The sequence below is a fragment of the Pararge aegeria genome, chromosome 2, assembly GCF_905163445.1.
Source record: "Pararge aegeria chromosome 2, ilParAegt1.1, whole genome shotgun sequence".
In the NCBI taxonomy this organism is placed as follows: domain Eukaryota; kingdom Metazoa; phylum Arthropoda; class Insecta; order Lepidoptera; family Nymphalidae; genus Pararge; species Pararge aegeria.
Window position 1 is genome coordinate 6,083,437 of NC_053181.1, and position 25,397 is coordinate 6,108,833.

Sequence of the window (25,397 nt, forward strand, 5' to 3'; positions counted from 1 at the left end):
GTAGGTAAATTTATCAGTGCGTACGCCCTGTGGTGACGGCAGATCAGAAAACATTTTCTCTCTTTCTTTCGATCTCTTGAAGTGGCTTTGACTTGGTGATTAAGGCCAACTCTGGTTGGGAGAGGGATTGTTATAGGCTTCGGTGATGTATGAGAGTTAAACTGTTGGTCTCTCTCTAATTCCTTCCCCCCCCAAGGAATGAAATGGTCCATGTTCAGAAGTGGGATATTAATAGCTTAAGGACTATAATGATAAACAGAAATCAAAGAAAACAAGTATAAAATATTATACAACATTGTGCTCTTTATTATATTACAGGCAAATTAAATCTAACACAGTGGAACGGGGTCGCTTAGTATCGGTCCCTTAAGAAAGTTTAGAGTCACTCAGCGGCCGATGGAGAGAGCTGTGCTCGTAGTGAATCTACGTGATCAAATCAGGAATGAGGAGATCCGTCAAAGAACCAGAGTAACCGACGTAGCTCGACAAGGTGCAAAGCTGATGTGGCAATGAGCGGGGTCACATAGCTCGGAGAACCAATTGATGGTGAGAGCAAAGTTGCTAGAGTAGTGACCCCGTACTGGAAAGCGTGTTATTGGTAGACCCGCACGAGGAGAACCCTACAAACGACGTTATGTGCAGCAGTGCACTTCCAGCAGTTGAGATGATGACGACGATTATGATAATACACCTTCATTTAATACACATTATTAATAATGTGTATGGAAAAACTAGGCAACAAGCTTTTATATCATTTAAGAAACATTACATTGACTTAGATTCGATCAAATAAGAACAAATAAATGCCTAAGTTAATAAAAAAAACAATCTGATCCAAATTCTTCAGTGTGCAAAGTGTGAGGTTTTCTACCTCCGTTAACTTATTCGATCACGTGAAAGTTAACTACGGTTTATATGGTATCGAAATTGCGCCATCTGGCGCCAGTACGGCTACCCTGTACTGTAACTAAATTGTGTTCTTTCGATGAATAATTAAAAAACGTAATATTTTTATCTATATTTAATAAATATTTTATTTTATTCTAAATTTTCCTTAGGCCAGTAGTAGGTATAACATGTATCACACATATATCGGGTACGTCCAAGGGTAGACAACTCGGGAGTCATAGGGCGTCCAGTAAGGTTGTACCTGAAAACGAATTTCAACATCAAGAAAATGATAAAAAAATTTACGAAACTATTTTAATGAAATATATAAAAAAATACCATCGGTTTCTACGCGACAATGCCGGAACGCTAAATTTACGAAACTATTTTAATGAAATATATAAATAAATCCCATCGGTTTCTACGCGACAATGCCGGAACGCTAAATTTACGAAACTATTTTAATGAAATATATAAATAAATCCCATCGGTTTCTACGCGACAATGCCGGAACGCTAAATTTACGAAACTATTTTAATGAAATATATAAATAAATCCCATCGGTTTCTACGCGACAATGCCGGAACGCTAAATCTCTTGGCGTAACTACCACCCTAACGGTTTACGGTTTTATTTGACGGTTATTCGTAACTAGCCAAAGCCCCAGAACAGACCTAAGAAAATTGAACGCGTGACCTCCAACTTAAAACTACAGTGCCCACCACTGCCTGCCAGGAAAGTCAAAAAGGATGGTACAGAAAAATATCTTGGAAAGTGACACAAATTCTCAAAATACCATTTAGAACACTCTAGATTAATTTTGCGATGCCAGTTTCAGAATCTGACGTCGTATACAAATGGCATTCTACCCTTCGCTATGACATTGAAATTATCTACGCACAATTAGCTGTCTGTGACGTCAACACTGCTTGTTTGAAGAGGTGTTAAATTTTCTAAGAAAATGCATTTCGTGCGAGGGAGTTTCATTGTTACAGAGAGAACAAAGGCCCCAGACATCGATAAATTTCACATTACTTATACTGTCCTTACGAATATTGGAAATGCGAAATGTGTTTGTTTGTTCACACTTTACGTCATTACTCAGTAACTGATCGACTTGATTATCGTCATAGTGGTGGTTGAAAGAGTCGAGAGTAACATAGGCTAGTTTTTATTCTAGAAGAACAAACGGTTCCCACTTGAATTGTAAAAAAACGTAATTAACACGAGCAAAAACTAGTTGAAAGTCAAGAATGTTCCTTTAGATAACAGTATTAAATTTTTACGCTAATATGTTGGTATGAAAAATTTAAGATCGATATCGCGAGGTAACTTAAAGAAATGATAGATACATTTATTTTCTATATTTAGATTTCAATCGGGACTAATGGCATTTGTAAAAGAAAAATGCTACCGAGCTGCATTATCAGTTTAAAGTGTTAAATGTTGATGTCGGAGAAGAATCAATGCTGAGTTCGATGGATTTGTAAAAATGGCTTACCGAACATAATCAGGCAAAAAGCATAATCTTAATTAAAAACCCATTACCAGTTGAGAAGAGTGTTGGTCACTGTCCACCACGCTGAACAATTGCGGATTGGTAGACTTGGCACGCCTTTGAGAACATAACAGAGAGCACTCAGGCTTGCACGTTTCATCGCGATGGTTTCCTTCACCATTCAAGCAAGTGATGTTTTATTACTTAAAACGCAAGTAGTCTTTAATTTATACAACGTGTGACAGACTTACGAAGCACTGTTGAAAACATTCTCAGTGTTTACTGATGACAACCCTTTTGAAGATAAAGGACCGACACGTGCATATACCTACGCTACGCCACGCGTACCTAATAGGTAGCGTAGCGTAGGTACTAATGACAGGAGTCACTTGATTTTACTTTTACATTTGATGTTACGACCGTGTTCGATTTCTTTAATTAAAAAGTATGGTAATGGTTTACTCAAAGCTATTAGCGTTTCGGTGTCACAGATAAGTCTCAAAGCAGTAAATAATGCACCTCTTAAGCTACTGAAATATTATTTACACGTTGTTTAATATGCATGTATATAATTTTGAATTGTATGGTTTACTAACGTTCCTTCCTAGCTGGTACTGTCGCTCGTATTCTTCTTCCTCTGCTCTTTCTCTCAATAACTGCTGCTGTTTCTCCCACTCATACCTCTGCTGTTCATTTTCTTCGTAATTTCCTTCTATCCATTCAATTATATACCTTTGTTGATCCTGTTGGTCTCTCGCCCTTTGTCTTTGATTTCTCCTTTCTATTTCACGTCTTCTCTGCCATTCTCTCTCACCTATTTGTTCATCCCTATCTTCGTTTCTAAAGGATAAAAAATATGTCAACCCGTAATTTGAAAGATCTTAAAGTACCCTTTGTACAGTCGTAAAGGCTAGATTCATCATCAGACTATAAAGGTCGCAATGCTGGACACAAACTTTACCCACCACGCTGCTCCAGTGAGGGTGTGTAAGCTTTACCTATATATATGTTGGTGATAATAAAATAACCTGGAACTCCAAGGCAATAGAGTAGACACAATTCCCCAACTCCAGGCTAAGAAAAATCTAACACCTAACAATTGTCTGGCTTTTTGCCCAACCTGGGAATCGAACCCAGGATCCGTAGTTGAACATGCTGACAACTAGATCAACAAGAGACAACTATATACCAATTCTAAGTACCAAAAAAACAAATTCTAAGACAGTAAAAAGTAAATCGATTTTTTTAGCATTAAGTATCGAATTTTGCGGTAATGTGGGCTGACAATATAAATGTGGTGCACATTGCTAACATTATTAGTAAGGTACTTCGCTTTTATTTATAATAAGGAACTGTTCCTCCATCCTTTATCTAAGATAAGGAATTTTATGGAGGATTTTCTTTGTTACCTAAAGAAATGCACAGCATAACTTTTATGCGGAGTTTCATAAAGATAGCATTCCAAAGTCAGATATAGGATAATTTTTAACTTAAATCGTGTCTATTATTATTGATTGTTAACATTGTTGTAAAAAAAAAATACAACTCACCTGTAATTGATAAATGGGTTTCTATCGTCCAGTTCAACCTGTCGCTTCACTAGAAAGAAACACTAAATTAATTCTTGCAAGCTAAAAATCAAATGGAATAACTACAAAAAAAACTTTATTTGTAAACACGTACCGTTTCCACAATAGACTGTCGTCAAAAAAAAAAAGACTACTGCGATTTTAATCATAGCGAATAACGTTACTATGCAAAAAACCAAATCAATGTATAGCCCCCAACTGATCACATAAGTCTGCTCCGTAAAAGGTTTTACAGATGATTTATATAGTACATGCTGTTTACAACCTTGAGATAAGAGTATTGTTATGGTGATGCGTCTTCACAAGCATTTGGGGACAATGTACCTACACCAAGAAAAGAAACATCGTAATATCTGCATTGATGTTACATTGTGACTAATTCTTCCAGGACTAACATCACTGCATTGCATAGTCAGTTAGTTTTAGTTTTAATTTGATGTCTGTTTGTATTGTTGGTGTAATGAATCCAAACTAGTAATATCTATGGTAAATCTATGACTTGAAGGTTAACAAATCGCAGCTTATTCTCGCACAAAAACAATTATGCACGGTGATGCTACTATGTTATGTTACTAGTTACCATTAACAAACAATGAAACTATAGTATAACAACATAGGTACTTTGTAAAAATCTGTGGTGAAGAATCCGGAAAAAACAAAGTTCACTGAAGACTGACCGAAAAAGACTGAAGAAGACTGACTGGACTACGGACGTGAATCCGAAATTCGACGCTAACAAAGTCGCGGTGAAAAGCTCTGTGCGATTGTTGCAACTTGCAAATGCTGGATAATAAAAAGCGATCGTGCAAATTCTGAGTTTTCTCATATGACCCTTATAATATATTAGACACATTATTGCACTATTATACCATATATTATACTACATGGAAGCTTCCATTAATATATATCGGATTCAATTCGACAAAAAAAGCGGCACGGCCGTACCATCCTTTTCACAAAGCAGTTCAGGCCATTTTCGACCAACAATAGTTTATTTGTAAATAAAACAAAAAACCTGAAATTCAGTAACCAAGCAGGCATTTTGTAAACACGGCAGGCAGCAGGCATTCTTTCATATAAAACCATAGCAAAAATGTCTCAGTTTTGTCACTCACTGACTGACTGACTGACATCAATCTGACAATCATCGAAACTCTAAATAAAACTAAATGCCTGGATTTTCAGTAACCAAACAGGCATTGTGTTAACACGGTACGTATATTTCAAATTTATTTCAAATTAAGCCATTAGTTTAAAATTTAAAACTAAGAAGTAAAATTTTATCAGTTTTGTCAATCACTGACGAAACTGAATGATTGATCGTAAAAGCTTTAAATCTAGAATACAATTAGTTTTAAGTGTATAAACAAAGGAAAAATTACAAAATTTTGTAATTTCAGACTAGTTTTCAAAATACACTCACTGCATAAATAATTTTGAAATGCCATTAATGCCTACGATTACAAAGTTACATTTGCAGTTGACGAACCAGTGTTTCTGTATATGTATTAAAATACTGGTGGACCCGTGCAACTTCATCTGAGCCAAATCGGTTATAACCGGTTCCAATAGCAATTCCAAACGGAAAAAAAACTGAAAAAGATCTAGAACCTATTTGCAGCGCTATCTACCAGTTTCCAAATATTAATTATTTAGTATTTAGATTATTAAGTCTCACCCTAATGGAGTAAAATAAGTCTCTAATATGAAAGTCCTATGTTTTTGAAGGTGAAGACTCCGAAATTCGCATTTGGGTTAGTAGTCATAAATAAAAATACTTGTATCAACGTTTTCTTGGACAGACAGACAGACAAACCGATAAACAATGTTCTCGCAGGAATCGTACGAAGCGAATAAGAAAATATAAGCAGCAGCGTCCGCGGTGCTACTACTACCTCTACTGCGATCACCAACCCGTCTGTGCTGCGTGGTGGCTAGCACTTCTTTAATAGATAGAGCGGTATTTAGTTCAGCAGTGGACTGTTGTAGGATTGTCGAAAAAAAGACTGTCTAAGTAGACAATGTAAAACTCAATTTTGCTTATTTCGGATAGGTATGTCAGTCTATGAGGTCCCAAACCTAAAATATTTAATACCCTTTATGTTAGGAACGCTGCGTAGATTCCTCGTGGTGCAACAAATTAAGCCTGGAATAGCATTTCTATAAATATAAATTTTTAAATTCACTTTCCCACATTTATTTGCACAGATTGAGAAGGTAGTATGGTGTTTTCAAAAATAGCAGTACAACAATATGCAATTTTGAAGATGGTTTTGCCAAATAATGCCGAAGTGTGGTGCAGGTAACATATTTTATTCTTTCGACGTTAATATAATTCAGTGCATTGCACAGATTTGTCTCGGATTATAACAACATAATTACCTAGTATGGAATGTTTTAGACATCCAATACATTGGGTAAATGTGTGTCTGAAGTTTCAGGTTGTATTCATTTTGAACATTGATTGTCTTATGAGTAGCTTAGTCATATCTTCCAATGGAAGTAATGAGTGAGCTACTTACAAGACAAATGATCTTATTTTTATGTTTTCTTGGAAGCCTCAGTTCCGTATTGTAATTTGTAATTATATTATTTACATAAGTGACATTGGAATATAACGTGTTTAGTGGAATTTTTCAGTGACGCAAATAAAAGTTTACAGTCTTTATCTACGCATCAATATTCTATACATTTCCATGCATACAACAAAATTAATATTAATGGCCTCTCCATATAAAGCTCCACGAAACTCTGAGTGTTTAAGGGTTGGAAGAAGTCCATTTTGCGGAGAAACATGGTCAGGAATAACAGGGAATCGTTGGAGCTTGCTCCATTGTATGCTCCATTGTTACATCTGGCCAATAATTATATACAGTTGTGAGACTTGTACGATTAAAAACAATACTACAAAAAACTAGAGGCCTTTGAAATATGGTGCTACCGAAGAATGCTGCGAATAAGTTATGTCCTAGAAATAAGAAACGATGAAGACCTAGGTTGCTAGGTAAAAATAGAGACCTAATTTTGGCCATCGAATGCAGAAAGGTCGGTTAACTGTATGTTCTCAGACATGAGTGGTACCGCCTCCTTCAGACTATCATGATGCACAAAATTGAGGGAATGAGAAGCGTGGGTAGAAGAAAAAAGTAGTTAGATACTTCTGTCAATTGACTGGGATAGCCAACTTCGCACAACTTTTCCGTTTTGCGACTGAAAGTTGTATGACGAGAGATGACGGCCAACCTTCAATGGTGGAGAGGCGCCAGAAAGAGAACAAGTTGGAGCTTGAGCAATCTTGCCAACATGAGCTATCGTTCCATCGGACTATAGAGTGCAATATAGAGTACACCTGTGTTTGCACCCGCACCTATGCACTATAATATCTTCCACATGGTGGAAAAATCTCTCTGGAGATTGAACACCTTCGAAATCGGTCAAGGATATTGTTTGTTTTTGTAAACTTTCGACGAATCCTACCTCTTTAGGTTATGTTTTGGTTTTTAATTGGCTCCTTTCTTACCTTTTAGTTTATTGTTTAGGTTATATTTTACTACCAATTCAGAGATTGGCAATTGGTGGTGTCCACCGTGCGTGGAATGCTAAGGCTAATTTCCTCTCTCCTATAAACGAGGAGACCTGTGCCAAGTAGTGGAACATTAGTAAACTGATTATGATAATAAACAGAATTCCAACAACAACAAGCATAAAATACTATACATCATTTTGCTCTTTATTATATAACAGGTATATTTTCACCAATGTGACTATAAGACGACTGACATTAAGTCTTTTTTACTTTGACTGCCGACGACGACGATGGGACCCGCCATACATTGGAGCTCAAATTCTTGGAAAGAGTGGTCTGAATACGCAAGTGCATACCGTACTCCCTCTTATAGCTGCGAGAGAGTCGAGGGCCACTAAACCATTCCATTTCCCCCAACGAAATGGTATATGTTAGACATTTTCTCTGTATAGACATAAAGAAAAAGAAAATGCGTTACATGTCTGTGGTGCGGAGACACAGCACTATAATTGCTGCAACCTCCAAGGTCATTGTCCTCGGGATTTTGAAGGGTGCTATTCTCGGCAGGGAAAATTTCTAAATTTTCTCTGTTCTGGTCTGGTGGGAGACTGATTTGAGCACGTCATAGAGATTTAGCGATGGCGCGTGGAGGTGGATTAGGAGGGCGCCATACTCCTTACAGGTGGAAGTAGTGATAGCCCAGTGGATAGGACTTCGACTTTACTTACAGAGTGTTGTGTTCGAATCCCACACAATATATCACTTGCTTCAACGGTGAAAAAAAACATCGTGAGGAAACCTGCATGCCCGAAAGTTCTCCATAATGTTCTCAATGGCGTGTGAGTCCATCAATCCGCACTGGGCCAGCTCGGCGGACTACGGCCTTAACCCTTCTGTTTGTGGGAGGAGACCCATGGGGCCGTTCCCTGTAGTGGGCCGGTAATAGGTTGAATAATGATTATGATGATGACAAGAGAAATAAAACAGGGATATTTCAAACAATGAAATTCGAAGAACTAAGTCACTTGTAACTTTTAATAAAACTAAAAATTTCTCTAAAACTAATTTATTAATACAAAAAACTAAACGACAGATAATAGTATAACTGATTGATATGAAAATTAAGACAAAAACATTTTATACTGTTTCCAGATTTCAGGATTAATAAAGTAAGGATATTATAATAATAACATGTGTTCATTTTAAAATAAAAAAAAAATTTCCTTAAAAAAAAAAAGCCCTGCTTCTGGATTTCCACCAATGTGGAGCGGAGAGATGAGTTGACTAGAGTGATGCAATGCTGCCCCCGAGTTGAGATAAGATTCGGTCATCTCAGCTGAGCTTACCATCTCCTCCTCCTTCCCGCTCCAAGGGTGTCCACTAAAGCTAAGCTAAGAGGTGATTTGGAGACTATCCGATTGGGTATTTACAAAACACCTTTTCTCCTCCCTTCTCACACTTAAGTGGAAACCGGGCTTCAGTACAGTCTAATGTCTAAATATAACCGTGTACATAGTTTATAGATTTTAGTAGATTTGACAGTTGCTACCGTAGAAAAACTTTCGCCCATAACGCCAAAAGGTTAAGTGTGCGATTTTCTACCTACGTTTACTTATTTGATCGCCTGAAGATTATTTACGGTTTATACAACGTGTAAATGAAAACCGAAAAATTACTTCACAGGTTTTAGAGGTATATTATGTAGATACTGTCTCTTATCTGTGACACCGAAACCTAATAGTTTTTGAGTTTGCCAATGTTTTAACTGTAAGAAATCGGATACAGCCCTAACATCACATGCAAAATTAAAATCCTATCACTTTATTCGGTACGCGTCGCGTAGCGTAGGTACTATGCTCGTGTCGGTATTTTATCTTCAATAGGGTTGTCATAAGTAAATATTCTTCTTTTGATTTAATATTTTTACAGGGTGATACCTTATGAGATATACTTAATTTTGCCACCTTTTGCCAAGCCTGTTTCCCAGTATTGTAACTAGATGGCGCTCTTTCGATATCATTTAAATCGTAGTTAGCTTTCACGCGATCGAAAGTAATGGGAAGTAGAAAATCTTAACCGTAGCACTCAGACTGAAAAGGATTTTTAGATAAATTTTTGTTTAAAAGCTCAAGCATTACACTTAACGAACACGTCTAGTATCTACAGCCAGCATGCTCTTGGCGGGATGTCTATAAAAAACAAACACAGAATACATAATTTTCGACTATAAGACGTACACGACACGCGACGTAGCTCAGACGATTTTATTCTTTTTCTATCGCATAAAGTAGTATAATTTTAAATGATGGTTTTTATATTAACATCCTTAAGAACCTGTATTCGTAATTTTCGTAATATTGTTAAATATAAAAGTAATATTGTAATATAATTTTCGTAATATTGTTAAATAACTACTATACAAAAAGGAGGTACAGCAATGGAAGTACGAGTACTACAGTAGCAAAACAGTCGATATTTTTTATATTATTTAAATTGTTTATTCTGTTGATATAATATCTTTGGATACTTGTAGATCATTCCCTGTAACAAATAAGCTTAAATTAGTAAGTTTACAAGCTTAATATACATATAGCTCAAAACAGGCAGTTTTTTTATCACACTGTACCTACTAAACGTATTTGAATGGTATTTAATTTAATTATGCCTTTCGACTCTCAAAGTTACGATCAGTATGGGATGAAAATAGCGCCATCTTGTAACAATACAGTTTATATATTATAACTAGATGTCGCTGTTTCGATTCCATAAAAATAGTAGTTAACGTTCACACGATCGAAAAGATAGGCGCAGGTATAAAATCTCGCACTAGGCACCCTGAGAGGACGAACTAGACTCAGTTAACCGTAGTTTAATTACCTACTGCCGCGCGTGAAATAAAACTGCTAGTAATGAATACTCACACAGAAGTTTACTCCTTCGGTTTCGCTGGAACTGAAAAATAAAAATATTATAATTTAAAGTATCTACTAAAACACTAATAATAATTATAGTAGTAGAATAATGAAAAAGCTCGTCCGGGAAAGTACTACCGCAAAGTTTATTTCCACCGCCTATAACCTACGTTTAAGGTTGATTACCTATGGTTCTGAAACATGATCGTTAACTATGGGCCTCATAAGAAGGCTCGGAGTCACTCAGCGGGTGATGGAGAGAGCTATGCTCAGAGTATCTCTACGCGATGGAATCAGAAATGTGGAGATTCGTAGAAGAACCAGAGTTACCGACATAGCTCAATGAGTCGCGAAGCTGAAGTGGTAATGGGCCGGGCACATAGTTCGGAGAAAGGATGGACGTTGCGGTCCCAAGGTGCTGGAATGGCAGCCCCGAACTAATAAGCGCAGCGTTGGTCGACCCCCAACGAGGTGGACAGACGGCATTAAGCGCGTCGCAGATAGCCGCGGCACAGAACCGTGGAATTTCGAACTCCCTACAAAAGACCTATGACCTATGGACGTCTATCGGTTGATATGATAATTTGTAGGACGTGTTCCTTGCACGTGTTGCTCTGACGATGGTTTGCGACTTATCATCAGGTGAGACTGTGAATCTTAGACCGTCAACTATTACCGTAAAAAAAAAAAAATTAAAGCTATAGTTAAGTAAAATCGTACATTGTGTTTCAACGGCTTATAACATTTCATCCGAGCCGACGAGGATAATAATTCCTTTTTCACTACGATTGCGGAGAAATTTGTTAGGTCTAAGTTTAATTCTGGGGTAGGGTCAAAAGTTAATGTTTAAGTCGAGGTTAAAACGGGTTTTTACGTCCGAGTTTACCATGCTGCTTAAATACAGGCTACTGTTCATTTTGATTGCGACCATATAATATCGCTTTGAAAAGAGTAACATTATATGTAGTATCTGACCCCTCATAATATTTATACATGGCGGAGTTTGGGGACGGCGGGGTTTGAGGTAGTTTAGGTACCTACATACTTAAATGCCTCATTGGTAGATTGGTTTTCATGTTCGTCTACGGATCACGAGGTCTTAGGTTTGATTCCGGGGTTGAATGCTAAAAGGCATCGGATGTTAAGAGAGTAGAATTTTAGTTAAATTACCTGTAATTTGCCTTATTCGTCCTTCGTCGTTAATAATAATACTGGCGCTACCATCGCTTGAATAAACCATATAAGAACTATGGAAGCCGCTCCCTTTTTGTGAATTCAATTCATCCAAAGTTTCTGGGACTTTAATTTCGGGAATTTTTATATCTGGCATTTTTATTTCTGGCATTTTTATTTCCGGCATTTTAATTTCTGGAAACTTTATTTCTGGGATCTGGATATTAGGAAAATTAGGGAAGTTGGGAAAGTTGGGGAGGGCTGGAATTGCTGGGAGGGGTGGAAATTGTGGGAGAGTTGGAAAAGTCATTTGGGGAAACTGAAAACGATAAGGGTTTTGTGAGTTATCTATTATTAAACCGTTTAGGATTGAATATAAATCTCCAACACCTCTAACTAGTTAGCCCGTTACCATCTTCGACTGCATCATCACTTACCAGGAAGTGAAATTTCAGCGTAGTGGAATAAAAAAAGAAGCTGAATTCAGTTAATTATAGCTGAAGTTAATAACAATTTTAAGGAAAACGAAACATCTCGTAAAATAATGATGGCAATCGATTTAGTATCTTCTTAAGTTATTTTATTTATATAGATACTAAATAGATTTGTTTTTCATGAATAACCTGTATCTCGAAAATGCAGAAATGGCTTCCAGAAAAACAAACGGTTCCAACGGGGTAAAACCGATACACGTGGACGAAGTCGCGGACAGCAGCTAGTTACTGATATATGTCAATCCTCTCAAAATTTTAATTAAATAAAATACTTAGTGCAAATATCTTACCCTGTCACCATAGTTGCTGAAAGGAAAAATTGTATTTTAGTATATATTTAGAATATATTTAGAATACAGTTGTTTTTGCGCGAATTGCTTAAATTTTTTCAGTAAGATTGTATGTTCCATTTTTAAAATTGACTTCCGGTAATGAAAACACTGTTTCCGCAGTTAGCCGTCGATATAGTTCTAATTTCCGTTCCGTATCGCTTATCATGCATAATTAACATAAATGAAGTAAACTCATTTATCTAAATTTTGTATGATAGGTTGTTTTTTATTCGACTGCATTTAGAATATTCGCAATGTACGTATGTATATAAAGTCAAAACTAATCTTTTTTTTCATACAGGTGTCTACCTAGTAAGTTCATAATCGCATGTGACTACTAAACTTGTGGATATGAGGGTAATTACTTTCGAAACAACAAAGTAATACCATAAATCAAAATGTTTTTGGACCATTCGTTTTGTTTAAGATTTCCGCTTAATGATTTCTAGGCCTCAAATACGAGTAAGTGTTATAAAAGTAGGCGTAGGTACGTCGCGTCTGAGTTAGCCTGATCTGAAGAAACTTCTTATTGAAACAAGTGAGCAAATGTTATTTTTACTACGATTAACCTAGAATTGGAATTGTATTCAAGTATCATGGACTGAAGAGCTAATAAAAGTCTTACTAGATACAGGCATCAGGTATTCTTATTCAGAATCCTCGAACCCTGGCACGGAACATATTTTTTTTTGCATTGCAGTGAGTTTATGGTTATAAGTAAACTCGCTAAATTTACATCATTTAATCAAACATAAACTTATGTTATTAGATAGTGAGAGAGTTTGACCTTTAGCTTAATAAATATTAAAATTATTTTAATAATAAAAGATATCCTTACTTATTCTTCTGATCTTCCTTCTCAGGGCAACCTATAAATAACAAAAAAATATATATTTTAAGTCGGTGAATATTTACGTAATATGAAAATATATCAAAAAAAATATGGTAGTCTAAAAAAGTCGGTATTTGGGGCGATAATTATATGTGACGTATCACAAGTATATCTCACAAGCAAAACGCTTAGGCCGATCGTGCCTCTCTATCACATGTTCCGCGCTCTCGCTTGCACGTGCGGCTCAGGCAGAACGTGACAATGAGTCATGCTTTTTCGTGCGTGCAGCCGGCTTTCATTGATTTATAAGACGTTATCAAGTCATAATACTAAGACAACGGATCTATGCATCATTCGAGTCCGTGCAGGACTGAAGTGTATTGAAAATACACCCGTATTTATATCAAAATATCCACCAACATTGGTTGTTAATCAAATATAATTTTAATTATTTCTTGGAAACTATTTGTTAATTAAATAATAATTACTAGCGTATTTTTAAAAATACTAATAAATTTAATAAAATATCTGGCCACTAATAAAACTGTTGTTGATACAAGAAACATATCTGCCCACTACGAATTTATAGTTTTTAAAAGTTTAATTATTTAAACACTTTATAAAATAATGTAACAGTAGGCTTAGTAGGTATTTTAATACAATAATTTAGTTTGCCGTAGTTAACTAAACCTGGCAGGGGCGAAGTACTTCCTAACTATGTATCTACCTGTAGGTACATATTAATAAACAATGAATGAATGATTGAATGAATACATTTTTTTGTACACCACATAAACATATAGAAAAATTATAAATAAATATTTAACAAAAAGCATACAATTTGGCGGCCTTATCATACGGTAAAATTATTAATATCAAAAATTATTCCGTTATGGTGTTATTCGATAGTTTTCATCAGACATTACTTATATTAGTACAAGTGCGAAAATTTCAATATAATTTTCGTGACGTTCGTAATTCTCTTGAACAGAGAGGTTGTATTTTATACCAGCTAAGTTTTGTTGTATAATATGGATAGTAGCTATATAAACTTATAAAAATGTTAATTAAAAACAATACAGATCGGGCTATTGTTAAAGTTTGTAATATTATAGATGAGTATCTATATTACGTACTTCATAAAGATTAATGCGCAAAAACAAAGGCAACTCATTTCGAAAAATGTCTATTCACTAATTAATTAAAAATATATTAAGGAACCAATATCCGTGATATTGGTTACACAAATATAAATAAACCTATCCAAGTCAAAGTCAAATATTTCTTTATTCATATAGGCACATAGATGGCACTTTTGATGCGTTCATTACATGTAAAATATGTCATAGAAGTGAGTTGATGGCGATAACTAAACTCGTCAACTTAAAACTAAAGCGACGAGGGTTCCAGAAGCCCACAACCAACTTAGCCGATTTTTTTTGTTATCACCAAAAACAACCAGGTTGTTTCTGTAAAACTATTAAAGAAACAACCTGGTTAGAGCAATAATTTATCCCCAAGCATTTTTATTGTTGTCGTTGTCCTTAATACTATAATAGGACTGTTGTACAAGCTTACGTTTAATACAAACTTTGAAATTTCTAAGAGACATCTCCAAGATATCAACTGGTAGTTAGTTTTTGTATTGTTTTTCATCATTGTAAAATTGTATACGATTTCCTTTAAATCAATCTACTTCTAAATTGGGCTACGAAAATACACTAAAACACTTAAAACCGGAATCTTATTTCTAAAGCTTAGCGCTTTCTAACAAGTAAACTGTTTAGTTAAAGGTTTTTGCACACGGTATTCGTAGTTTCATCATCATCATTACTATCGAACCATTACCCGCCGACTGCAGGGCATAGGTCTCACGATGACAAGGATTTTGGCCGAAACCACCTCTTAAAAACATTATGGAAAACTCACATGCATGCAGGTTTCCTCACGTTGATTTTATTTACCGTTGAACTAGTGATATTTAATTCCTTAAAACGCACATAACTTCTAAGAGTTAGAAATGCGCGCTGGGGATCTAATTCGGGCCCCCAAATCTGAAGTCTATCACCACACTAGGCTATCACCGCTTCATTCCCACTTTATAAACTTATTATTCAAACAACACTTACCATACACTGTAGTGACTATAGCAGCCGACAACAAAACGATTTTTAACATCATCGTAATTGTTATCAGTCCGTCAGTGATAATAATTAACTCTTCTAAGGTATCGTTAAAACTTCGTTTTGACGCTTGTATCAACAACAGTTGGAACTAAACTAAAAGTTGTGCATTTTAAACTCGTTTATGTACTATATTATACAAAAACATAACCAACAACTGAATAAACAGTGTGACGAATAGAATCTCGTTTTGCGGGAAAAATGTTAAAAGCCTCGCCTGAAAATAACTGGGCAGTAATGAATATATTATAAAGTATAATAGGTTCGTCAGGGCACTTCTTAGAAGCAAAACAATTATACGTAAATTTTAAAAAGGATATTTACATATCCACTGGAACAAATTAAAAAAAAAATCACAATGGCGGCAGGGTGATTACGTATCTCAACAGGCTTGCGACAGGTGTAAATATCCTTATCTTTGCTGTCAAACGTCACTTGAGCATGAAAAATAAATGTACGTGTTCGACAGCAACGATTGCAAGATTTACGCCGGACACAAGTCTGCCGATAATAGTCTGCTGATAATATAAGGTCAAAGTTTTACATAGACTAGTGAAGGCCGAAAGTTAAATCCTTGATGGAGGTCTTGGTATAAGTTTAGAAGTGTACTAAGTTGTTATTTAAACTAACGTATGGAATGCTCCGTGTGCAATTCCAACCTGCGCTAAGCAGGTTTTTTGAGTAATAGTTCCAATTAGGAAACCCTACTTACCTATAGTATGAGGAACTACTAAATTCGTTTAGTTCTATACTTATAGTTCCTTTTAATTAAGTAGTAAACATGACTAGTTAGATAGGTAGGCAACAAAACAATGCAAACCTAATAAATCGTTACAAAATTTTAATATTATTAGTTAAGTGTAAATTATAAACTTTATTAGGATTATCTATACTTATAATAAAACTGTAACTGGAAGATTACTGTACATTAAATATATTTTGAAATTTTTTACCGGGGGGAGCTTTATAATCGATACTGAGACTTTATTTTTTTTATTTCAAAGTGTATACTATCAAGAATTTATTGTCTTATTTTAAGAAACATCTGATATAAAGGGCAGTCGGAGATAAAGGGCTAAACTCTTCACTGATAACAGCAAGTAGCAAGGCATATAGGACATAGCAACGAATGCATGCGTACCGTCCTACTAATGATATAAATGCGAAAGTTTTTGAGAATTCATCATCGTTTACATCCATTCATCCATACATCCAGTATGGATGAATGGATGTATGTATGGATGGATGGATGTTTGTTACGCTTTAACGCCACAAAGAAAGAACCGATTTGGCTGAAATTTGGCAGAGACATACAATATAGTCTGGAATAGCTCATAGGCTTCTTTCCATACCAGAAAAGCAAACAGCTCCAACAGGATAGCATCGCTATCTTTCCGCAATTGACTTTCAAAATCTGCGCAATTCGCGTTTTAGATTGACGTGGTTTTTTGGATAGGCTTAGTTGAGGCTTCTTTGAAAAAGCTACCTGAAAAACTACCGAACGGATTTTCGTACAGTTTTCACTAATGAACACGTGGAAGGTTTGTTATGGTTTTCTGTAAATTGGCTGAAATATAACGATGTTTGTTAATGATGTCACATCGACTTGGATCTTTACTGGTATAGAAATGCTAAAAGCAAGAAATATGTAGAGGGACGCTCGGCCGCGTATAATATAGTTTGAAAATTAAACTGAACTCGGCTGCAAATTTTCTTAGTTTTTTTAAGACATTAAAACAAATTTGATTGATTTGATGCAGACGAAATTGCGCGGGTCAGCTAGTTTTTCAATAAACTATTAAAAAAATTACAAACGAACAGCATGGGTACGTTTTATTTTCGTCATACTGAGTAAACTAATGTTTCTTTATTCTAAAAATATAAATCCGTACATTGTAATTAATTTCTTGTAATACTTTTTTTTATAGTACTGTTTATTTATTTTGGTCTACGAATTGACCCATTACCGGCCCATTACAGGGCACAGGTCTCTTCCCACGATGAGAAGTGGTTAAGGCCGTAGTCCACCGCACTGCTGACCCAGTGCGGATTGGATATATTCAATCTATCCGTAATCTATAAATTTATCACTTAACAACGTTGTTAATGCAAAAAATATTAGTAACATTTTTAACAAAACCATCTTTGCTTATTAGCAACTTATCAACAGATCACAGATACATTGAATATATAACGTGTAAATGAAAACTGAAATAATACTTCACAAGCTTTAGAGGTACATTATGTCTCTGAGACTTATCTGTTTAACTGAAAACCTAATAGTTTTCAGCTACATCATCAGCTTACAAAATCAAGTGTCTCCTGTCACTTTCTTAGGTACGCTTCGCGTAGTGTAGGTGCTGTGCGCGTGTTGGTCCTTTATATTCATTAGGGTTGTCATAAATAAATACTATGAATGTTTTGAAATCGTTAGTATGTAAAATCAATATGGTTCTTAGGATTTAATATTTTACAGTGTGATTCCTTATGAAATATACTTATGCATCATTCAATATTATTTGTTGATTCAATTACACGTTGTAGAAAACAGACGTTAGTCATTATTATATGGCTATGGCAGATAAGAAATAGAATTAAGTGAAACTTGCAAACTTAATTCAACTTATTTTTTAATTTAAACGCTTATAATGAAGCGGGTGGCAATGGTTGTTACAAATAAAACTTAATTATCGCTTATAAGAATAGTTTGCTGATCTACTTTTCCATCGACATTCTGTAAAACGTTGGCGACTCCTTCATAATGCGGAACCCCATCCTTGTTAGAAGACGAACTGAACGAAGATACCGAAGAACTAGCGCGGAACTGGTTCTTACCAGGTTTTTTAGAACTCTTTGTGTGTGGACCATTTGTCATGAATGAAACGTCAAAAGAGGGTTGCCATATTGGAATCTGAAATAATACAAAGTTAATTTAAATCAAAGAAGCTTTTCTTATTATTTTCTTATTTTTTTAGGTAAATTATTTATTTATTTAATCGGAACATGTTCTAATGACAATACAAAACCACCAAAAAAGCAATAAGATATAACAATGTGTACGATACCTTTGGCGGAACGATGGGTTGCGACTGTAATAAAAGCATTTGGTTTATAAAGTGAAGTTAGTTATTAATATTGGTGGTATCAGTAATCTGCTTCGATACATTGATCTACAAAAGGTTATAAATAGCTTTATATTGATCGATTTTTTGGAATTCTGAAAAATTCTAGTAAGAAATCTTTTATATATTACTTAGATCCGTGGGGATTTAGAAATTTCCAATTCAGTTAGGTAAGGTTTTTTTTTTTATTTAATGACCATTATCGTGTATTAGCGTGAATATCGTTACATACATTATCTGAGACTTCATAATTTACCTGTGCTCTTAATACTTATTCATATTATATTTATTTTTATTTCCTTACATCACAGTTAAAGAAGTTAATATGCTATGAATTGAAACATTAATTGCTTACCGACCTGAAACAAATATTTACTGATTAATAAAATAGTAATCAAAAGAAAACAACAACAACAATTGTACAACAATTTTTATTCGTTTTATATTCTAAATTGTAATAGATTGTTGGAATTTAAAACTTTTAAATAGTTAATATAATTCTACTAGTCAAGCCCTTTTATTTGATACCCATATTCAGTGGTGTGCACTTCATACATGCACAAAAGCACTGCATACCCTAAAATTGATATATAACCCGTATAGGAGGAGAATTTTAGTCGTTATATTAAATTTTCCTGCAGTATACGTACCCTGGTAAGGAACCCAATGCACGCCAATGCCCATATTGAGGTAAGCAAGAAATTTAATTGCCCGGAGGTCTACCAATCACCCCAGCCGCTTGCCGGGGCTCTCATGCTAGAGAGGATAGAAACAGCTAGACCCCCCTTCAGACAGAACACTAGACCAACTTGGTAGATTTATTTTAACTTATTTACTAACAATGAAATAGCTAATAAACACATTTGTATATGCTACTAGCCGTTACCCGCCCGCTTCGCGTGGCATAGAATACATGCCAAGTGAAAGAAATATTAAATTGTGTTATCTAGCTGCCTAATTATTTATCATGAACGGATTTTACGAAATTAACACACCCTTAACTACTTAACGTTTTAACTTAGAGTCTTATTGATTGACAGGAGTTAGATCAATAAATAAAACACCTTTCTACATCACCATGTGGAAAGCTGTGTTATTTATTGTGTTACACAGTACGCCGCTGATCGTTAAAAAACTGTAGTTTCGCGGTCGCGGATATGTAACTGATGTAAAAAATAGATAAAAACAATCCTTGATGCGGATTATACATCATGTTAAAATTTCAGCTCGATCGGTGCAGAACTTTTTGAGTTTTTGAAGCGTACACAAACCAACATAACATTTATATATATAGAAGTGGAAAATTATAAATGTAAAGGGAAAACTTACACAACAACATTTGGCGTGCCGTTTTCAACTGAAAATAAAAATATCATTATTACTTAGTAAATTGGCAAATCGTTTAAATATTATTGAATCAATATATACATATTTCCATTATTCTAAAGTGTTTGAAGCGGTGATAGCGCATTGGGTAGGAACTCAACTGCACCCGGCTAAGTTTGTTATGGGCTGCTTCTTAGACCAGGACGCGTTTGGAACCCTCGTAGCTTTGGTTTTAAGTTTTCGAATATGGTTATCCCCATCATCTCACTACCGTGTCCTTTCAATGTAATGTACGAAGTGCCAACTATGGGCCTACATGATTAAAAATAATTTTGACTTTGATTTTGACTTTGAATGGCGTAGGTGTTAAGCCTCATGCACTTGTAATTTCACTGGTAACCACGCCCTTCAAATCAGAACTCAGCAATGCAACAATGCTTGGCAGCAGAAATAAGCATTATGATAGTCCTTCCAGGACGATCTCTGTCTCACAAAGCTCTACTTTTACTTTTTTTTATGTATATTGTTTAGATAAAACATATTCATGAGTTATCTTAGTACCTATAACACAAGCTACGCTTAGTTTGGGGCTAGATAGCGATGTGTGTATTGTCGTAATATATTTGTTATCAGGGGTGAACAGAGCCAGTTTACTCACTCTGGATTAGTATTGAGAACTTCTTAACTGAAAGCCCCAATTACTAACTCTTCCTACTTTGCCTGACCCGGGAATACAATCCTGGGACTACGTGATCCGTAGTCAAATATTGATAATAAACGTGGATAAATGTGTATTATATGACTACACGCAGGAAGCAACCAGTAAGTCAATGTAGATACGTACGTGTAATTTCCTTCTCAACACCATCTTCGCTAGTGAGGATGGAGGTGCCACCTTTTCTGTAATGCTTGCCATCCTTATCAACACCTTGGAAGCTTGAGGCACTCACAGATACACCATTAAAACCTTTATGCGGTTGCGGAAACTCCATTGAGGGCATCATAGGGAATGCCGGAAGAGAAGGGAAGTTAAATTGCGGAATTCCTGGAAATGTGGGGAAATTCATTCGAGGAAACTGTAAAAAAGAATAATTATTGTATTTATTTCAACACTGGAAAGTGTTTGTTGTTAGTCCTCAGCCTTACGATAGAAGTTTTAATTTCATGATTCGTTTTAATTTCAAAATTCAAATAAATTTATTCAATTACATTGATGTGAGGTTATAAGGTATATTTTTTTAGTTATCAATATGCCAAAAGTTATTGCTGTATACACTGACCTAGCTGTGATGCATAAAAAACATACGGAGGCTCTAGAGTTGAAGAAGAAGAAGAGGAAGAAAGAAAAAGAAGAAGAAGAAAGAAAAAAAAAAAAGAAAAATAAGAAGAGAGAAAAAGTGAGAAGAAGGACATAGACGACAGAAAAAGAAAGAGGAAGAAAAAAAACTAAGGATAACGAAGAAGAAGGCATACGAGGAAGAAAGAAAAAGAGAGGAGGAGAAAAAAAAGAAGCAGGAAGAAAAAGAAAGAAAACAAGCAGCCTGAAAAACTCAACCGGATATTCTTTTCCAGAAACGATCTAAAAACTGTGTTAACATTTTCGGTATCAGCATACCTATTAGTTAATTGTTTCTCACCATTGAGTGATGGTTCCTGAAATAATAAAAGAAAAACATGACTATCAACCTATTCACTCTTATTATTTAAACGTAAGATCGTGTTTTTTTAACGATGGAATTTTTATTATAGTGTTATTCCGACACTTGAACGAAATATCAGTATAAAACTACCAAATTGCCGAATAATTATGTAAAGCAGACTACCGTTTCAAAAATAAAGTATTAACATACGTATTATAGTTTATTCGCCGTGAAGCGTGAGCGTAACTACATAGTTCATTTATTATTAATAGATAAATTTCTTTTAACCTTAATTACCAGCCCTCAGTTTCTTAAGGTTTAATCGTTACGTTACAAAGTCGACAATCTAAATTAGAAAGACGGTACAGTTTTGTTCTGAAATTTTGAAGTTATACTTCTTTTAGCTCGTTAGGGAAAAATGATTAAAGTAAATTTTTAAGATGCGCGCGCACACCGTCACGAAAAACCGATTCCCTGAAGTTAGCTTATAAGGTTTGACAGTTGTACACTTTGAATTGTCAAAGTCTGCGGGCGCATTCCGGTGATATAATTGATTCAATTGTACAAAAATCTCAAATTTAGTGAAACTTGCTTTTCCTATAACTAACTATCTATTAGTGTTCCAAATTTAAATATGTTTATTATGTCCATTTCTTTAATTACGTAGTAATGTTTTTTATGAAATATTTAACTAGATAGTGCTTTATGATAAACTTTCAATGTATGAAATATCTTTTTTCTATTGTTTTTGTCGTTTTTCTACAAACGTAGAATTTTTGGAAAAGGTTTTTATTTTGTTACTTCAAAGTATAGCTTCTAACGCGCGTTTTTTTTCATTTAGATATAATTCGCCTCATTACAAACTACTTTTTACTGAAGTTAAAACTCAGGGCAGACTTTCGCAGAGGCAGAAAGCATAGCTCCCTTTAATAAAGGTAGTATGGTAGTTTCATATTATTGTAGTGTTTGTTTAATTTATACTTACGTTGAATCGTGGTCATCTTTCCATACGTAGTGAGCTGTAAATAAAAACCTTTCTAAGAATTCTTATTTAACAAATTTACAAATGCACATGTTTTACATTAATATATAGTTGATATTAAGTATAATAATAGTACCTTCTTGATTTTTTTGTTGGATAAAGATACCTACAAAAGCGATTGTCGTAAATTGTTGTATCGTGAACAACGCATCATGAATTGAATCAAAATAAAAACAATAATATCGTAATATTAACTCATTTACCGCCTAATTTTATACATATACCTGGAAAAAAAAGTTTTTTAAAACTACTTTAGGAAAAAGGACTGGATGTTAGCATAAAATAAATATACTTATTAGCATTTTTTTTTATTGTGTTGTTTTTCTAGGGATTTCAGCACTGTTTTTGGCCTCTTTGTGTATAGCGGATATCGCCAGGTATTGGGCACCCACTACCAATACAGCATCCCCGTTGCAGCCATTTTTACAGCACCTTGGACTTTGGAGCCTCAACATCGGTACATCATCCGATAAGTTATTTTAGGGTGACGAAAATAACTATTCATTTATTCTTATGTATCATTTATATTGATAAAAAAGCGTCTCGTAAGCGGGTTCTATCTCCAGCACGCACCGCTAACTTCTCGGAGTCATGAACTTTATAAGAAACTAGCTCTTACCCGCGACTTCGTCTGCGTTTGATTTAGTTTTTAAAGTATTCAGTATCGCTAAGCCTTAAATGAGTATAGTAGTATATATATAAAACATGTGACAGTAAATTAATTATAGACAAATAATTTGCAATAAAATAAAATTGCGACTATAATTAAAGATCTATGCTATCCTATCTCTTAAGATGGACCAGACTGCTCAAGGTGTGCCAATTCAATTTAAAATCGGTTAAGTAGTTTAGAAGTCCATCGCGGACAAACATCGTGACAGGAGATTTATATATATTAAGATAAGATAAGTAACACTAGTTTTGAAGTCACTTGCTAACGGTTTAGGAAAGCATAAGCCTTAGATCCACAATGATCTCAAACGAATCCGCACTTCGCCAGTGTCGTATATTATGTAAAATAAATGTGGTACTCAACTACCGAGGTGGACTACCTAAAGCTTCGGTCCTTCTCATTATGTGAGGAAACTTATGCCCTGTAGTAGGTGTGTATGTGATAATGATATGGTGAATTGAATAGATTGTAGAAATGAAGATTGTAATCGCATAGTTAACTGTTTATTCAACTGAATTCGTAAGTACTGGTTTGCTTACAAGTAAACAATGTTGTTTTTAATATTTTGCATTACGTAGAAGCTTTCTGCGCACACGCTACCAGTACAAAGGGGTAAAATAGTTATACCTACTAGTAATTATCTGACGCAACATTTTTTAATATTTGTCACACTCGCAAAACATTTGGTCAGAATATGACTTTTTTTTAATATCTCTAATTACGCATTAGGAGCTCTGCACTCAAAATTGTAGATGAGTTGGATTAAGTTCTTTAAATCTTTTCAGCCAATGTCTACAAACAGTGCGTGAAGCCAGTGATAGCTTAAAGCTGAACCGTAGTCGCTTATTCGAGGCCTCATAAGAAAACACTCCGAGTGCGATGGAGAGAGCTTTGCCGGGATTATCTTTACTTGATCAAGCCAGAAATAAGGAGCAAATCTTCAGCAGATCTAGAGTCACGCCTTTTTTTATATTAATAATTGACGAACCAAACAGATAGCCCACCTGATATGAAAAACCATAATCTATAAACAGAACAACACTTCGTGGGGCATGCGAGGTCCTTCAAGAAACCGCCCTGTTTCCATCAACCTGTCTCCCTGCCTGTAATTATATTTGTGCCTGTAATTAAACCGGTACCCACGCCCTTCAGACCCGAATACAGAATTGCAACAATGCTGCTTAGCGGCAAAAATAACATGGTGGTAGTACTTCTCCGGACAAGCTCTGCCGTAATCGTCTCGTACAACACCCGCGGGAAGAGGACGGGTTTTGGCAACTGTTTTTTAATCTTCCATCAAAACATGACCATTTCAGCATTAATGGACAAATATTCGAGATGCGTATCACAAAGTTGCTTGACACAACCCTGATTAAGTCTGCTAAGTACAAGTATTTGGTATCCTTAATTACATTACGCAAAACTGCATTATTATCGAACGCGCATTTAAAATGATACTTACCATTGGCTGTTACGGCTATTAAGCCCACAATGACGTATGATATCGTGAGCGGCATTATCTCTCAGCTTTAATAAAACTCTTTGTTTACTTGTGTTAGACACAGTTCGTGGTATACTGAAAACTTGTGCACCTAAAACTTGTTTAAGTAAGCATTTTTCATCAATCATCGACACAGTACACCTGTGCAAACTGTTTTAACAAACTGGTACAAGCACTAATGAGTGGATGCTTCTGGGAAAATATTTAAAGTACACGTACGAAAGTAATAAAAGCAACAATGAAATTATTTTGCAACATATAACGACCTCCCTGGCGGAGTGCTGAGCGCTGTGTCTGTGTTATAAGAGAGTAACCTGGTTCGATCCTCGGCAAATGCAATTTTGTTAATGATCATTCCTGAATTTGCTCTGGTACGGTCTGGTAAGAGGCTATTGTAGGCCTTAGATGTGCTGAGATATCACACATAACTTGTAGTGGAATAAAAAACATGGTGGAATATAATATACTAGATATTCCCTGCGGTTTCGCCCGCGTAAATTTCGGGACGCAGCGTACATAGTCTACACCTATAGTCATACATGAGATTATCGACGAACATTTTTTTATCTTTGGTAAAAAAATTTTTTTTATAAAAAGTATCCTATATTACATCTGATACCTCTAAGAATACGTGTACAAAGTTTCATGATGATCGGTTAAGTAGTG

At 35.2% G+C, this 25,397-nt stretch overlaps 3 protein-coding genes across 3 annotated transcripts; all 3 read right to left on the bottom strand.

The window, feature by feature from the left end:
• Positions 1-1,006: 1,006 nt before the first annotated feature.
• Positions 1,007-4,177, bottom strand: LOC120628836 (glutactin-like). Its single transcript, XM_039897459.1, has 4 exons — positions 4,070-4,177; positions 3,937-3,985; positions 2,983-3,226; positions 1,007-1,150 (listed from the first exon to the last, which is right to left on the bottom strand). Exons 1-4 carry the CDS (start codon positions 4,122-4,124, stop codon positions 1,082-1,084), a joined length of 417 nt encoding a protein of 138 aa, XP_039753393.1. The 5' UTR covers positions 4,125-4,177; the 3' UTR covers positions 1,007-1,081.
• Positions 4,178-9,940: 5,763 nt separating this feature from the next.
• LOC120628829 (protein PELPK1-like) lies at positions 9,941-18,644 on the bottom strand. The gene is made up of 7 exons (XM_039897454.1): positions 18,493-18,644; positions 18,263-18,338; positions 13,251-13,281; positions 12,371-12,386; positions 11,584-11,905; positions 10,423-10,453; positions 9,941-10,042 (listed from the first exon to the last, which is right to left on the bottom strand). Exons 1-6 carry the CDS (start codon positions 18,529-18,531, stop codon positions 10,431-10,433), a joined length of 507 nt encoding a protein of 168 aa, XP_039753388.1. The 5' UTR covers positions 18,532-18,644; the 3' UTR covers positions 9,941-10,042; positions 10,423-10,430.
• Positions 18,645-19,874: 1,230 nt separating this feature from the next.
• Positions 19,875-24,881, bottom strand: LOC120630249 (seroin-like). Its single transcript, XM_039899405.1, has 5 exons — positions 24,693-24,881; positions 22,501-22,534; positions 21,513-21,528; positions 20,720-20,951; positions 19,875-19,906 (listed from the first exon to the last, which is right to left on the bottom strand). The coding sequence occupies exons 1-5, from the start codon at positions 24,745-24,747 to the stop codon at positions 19,875-19,877; spliced, it is 369 nt and encodes a 122-aa protein (XP_039755339.1). The 5' UTR covers positions 24,748-24,881.
• Positions 24,882-25,397: the final 516 nt, after the last annotated feature.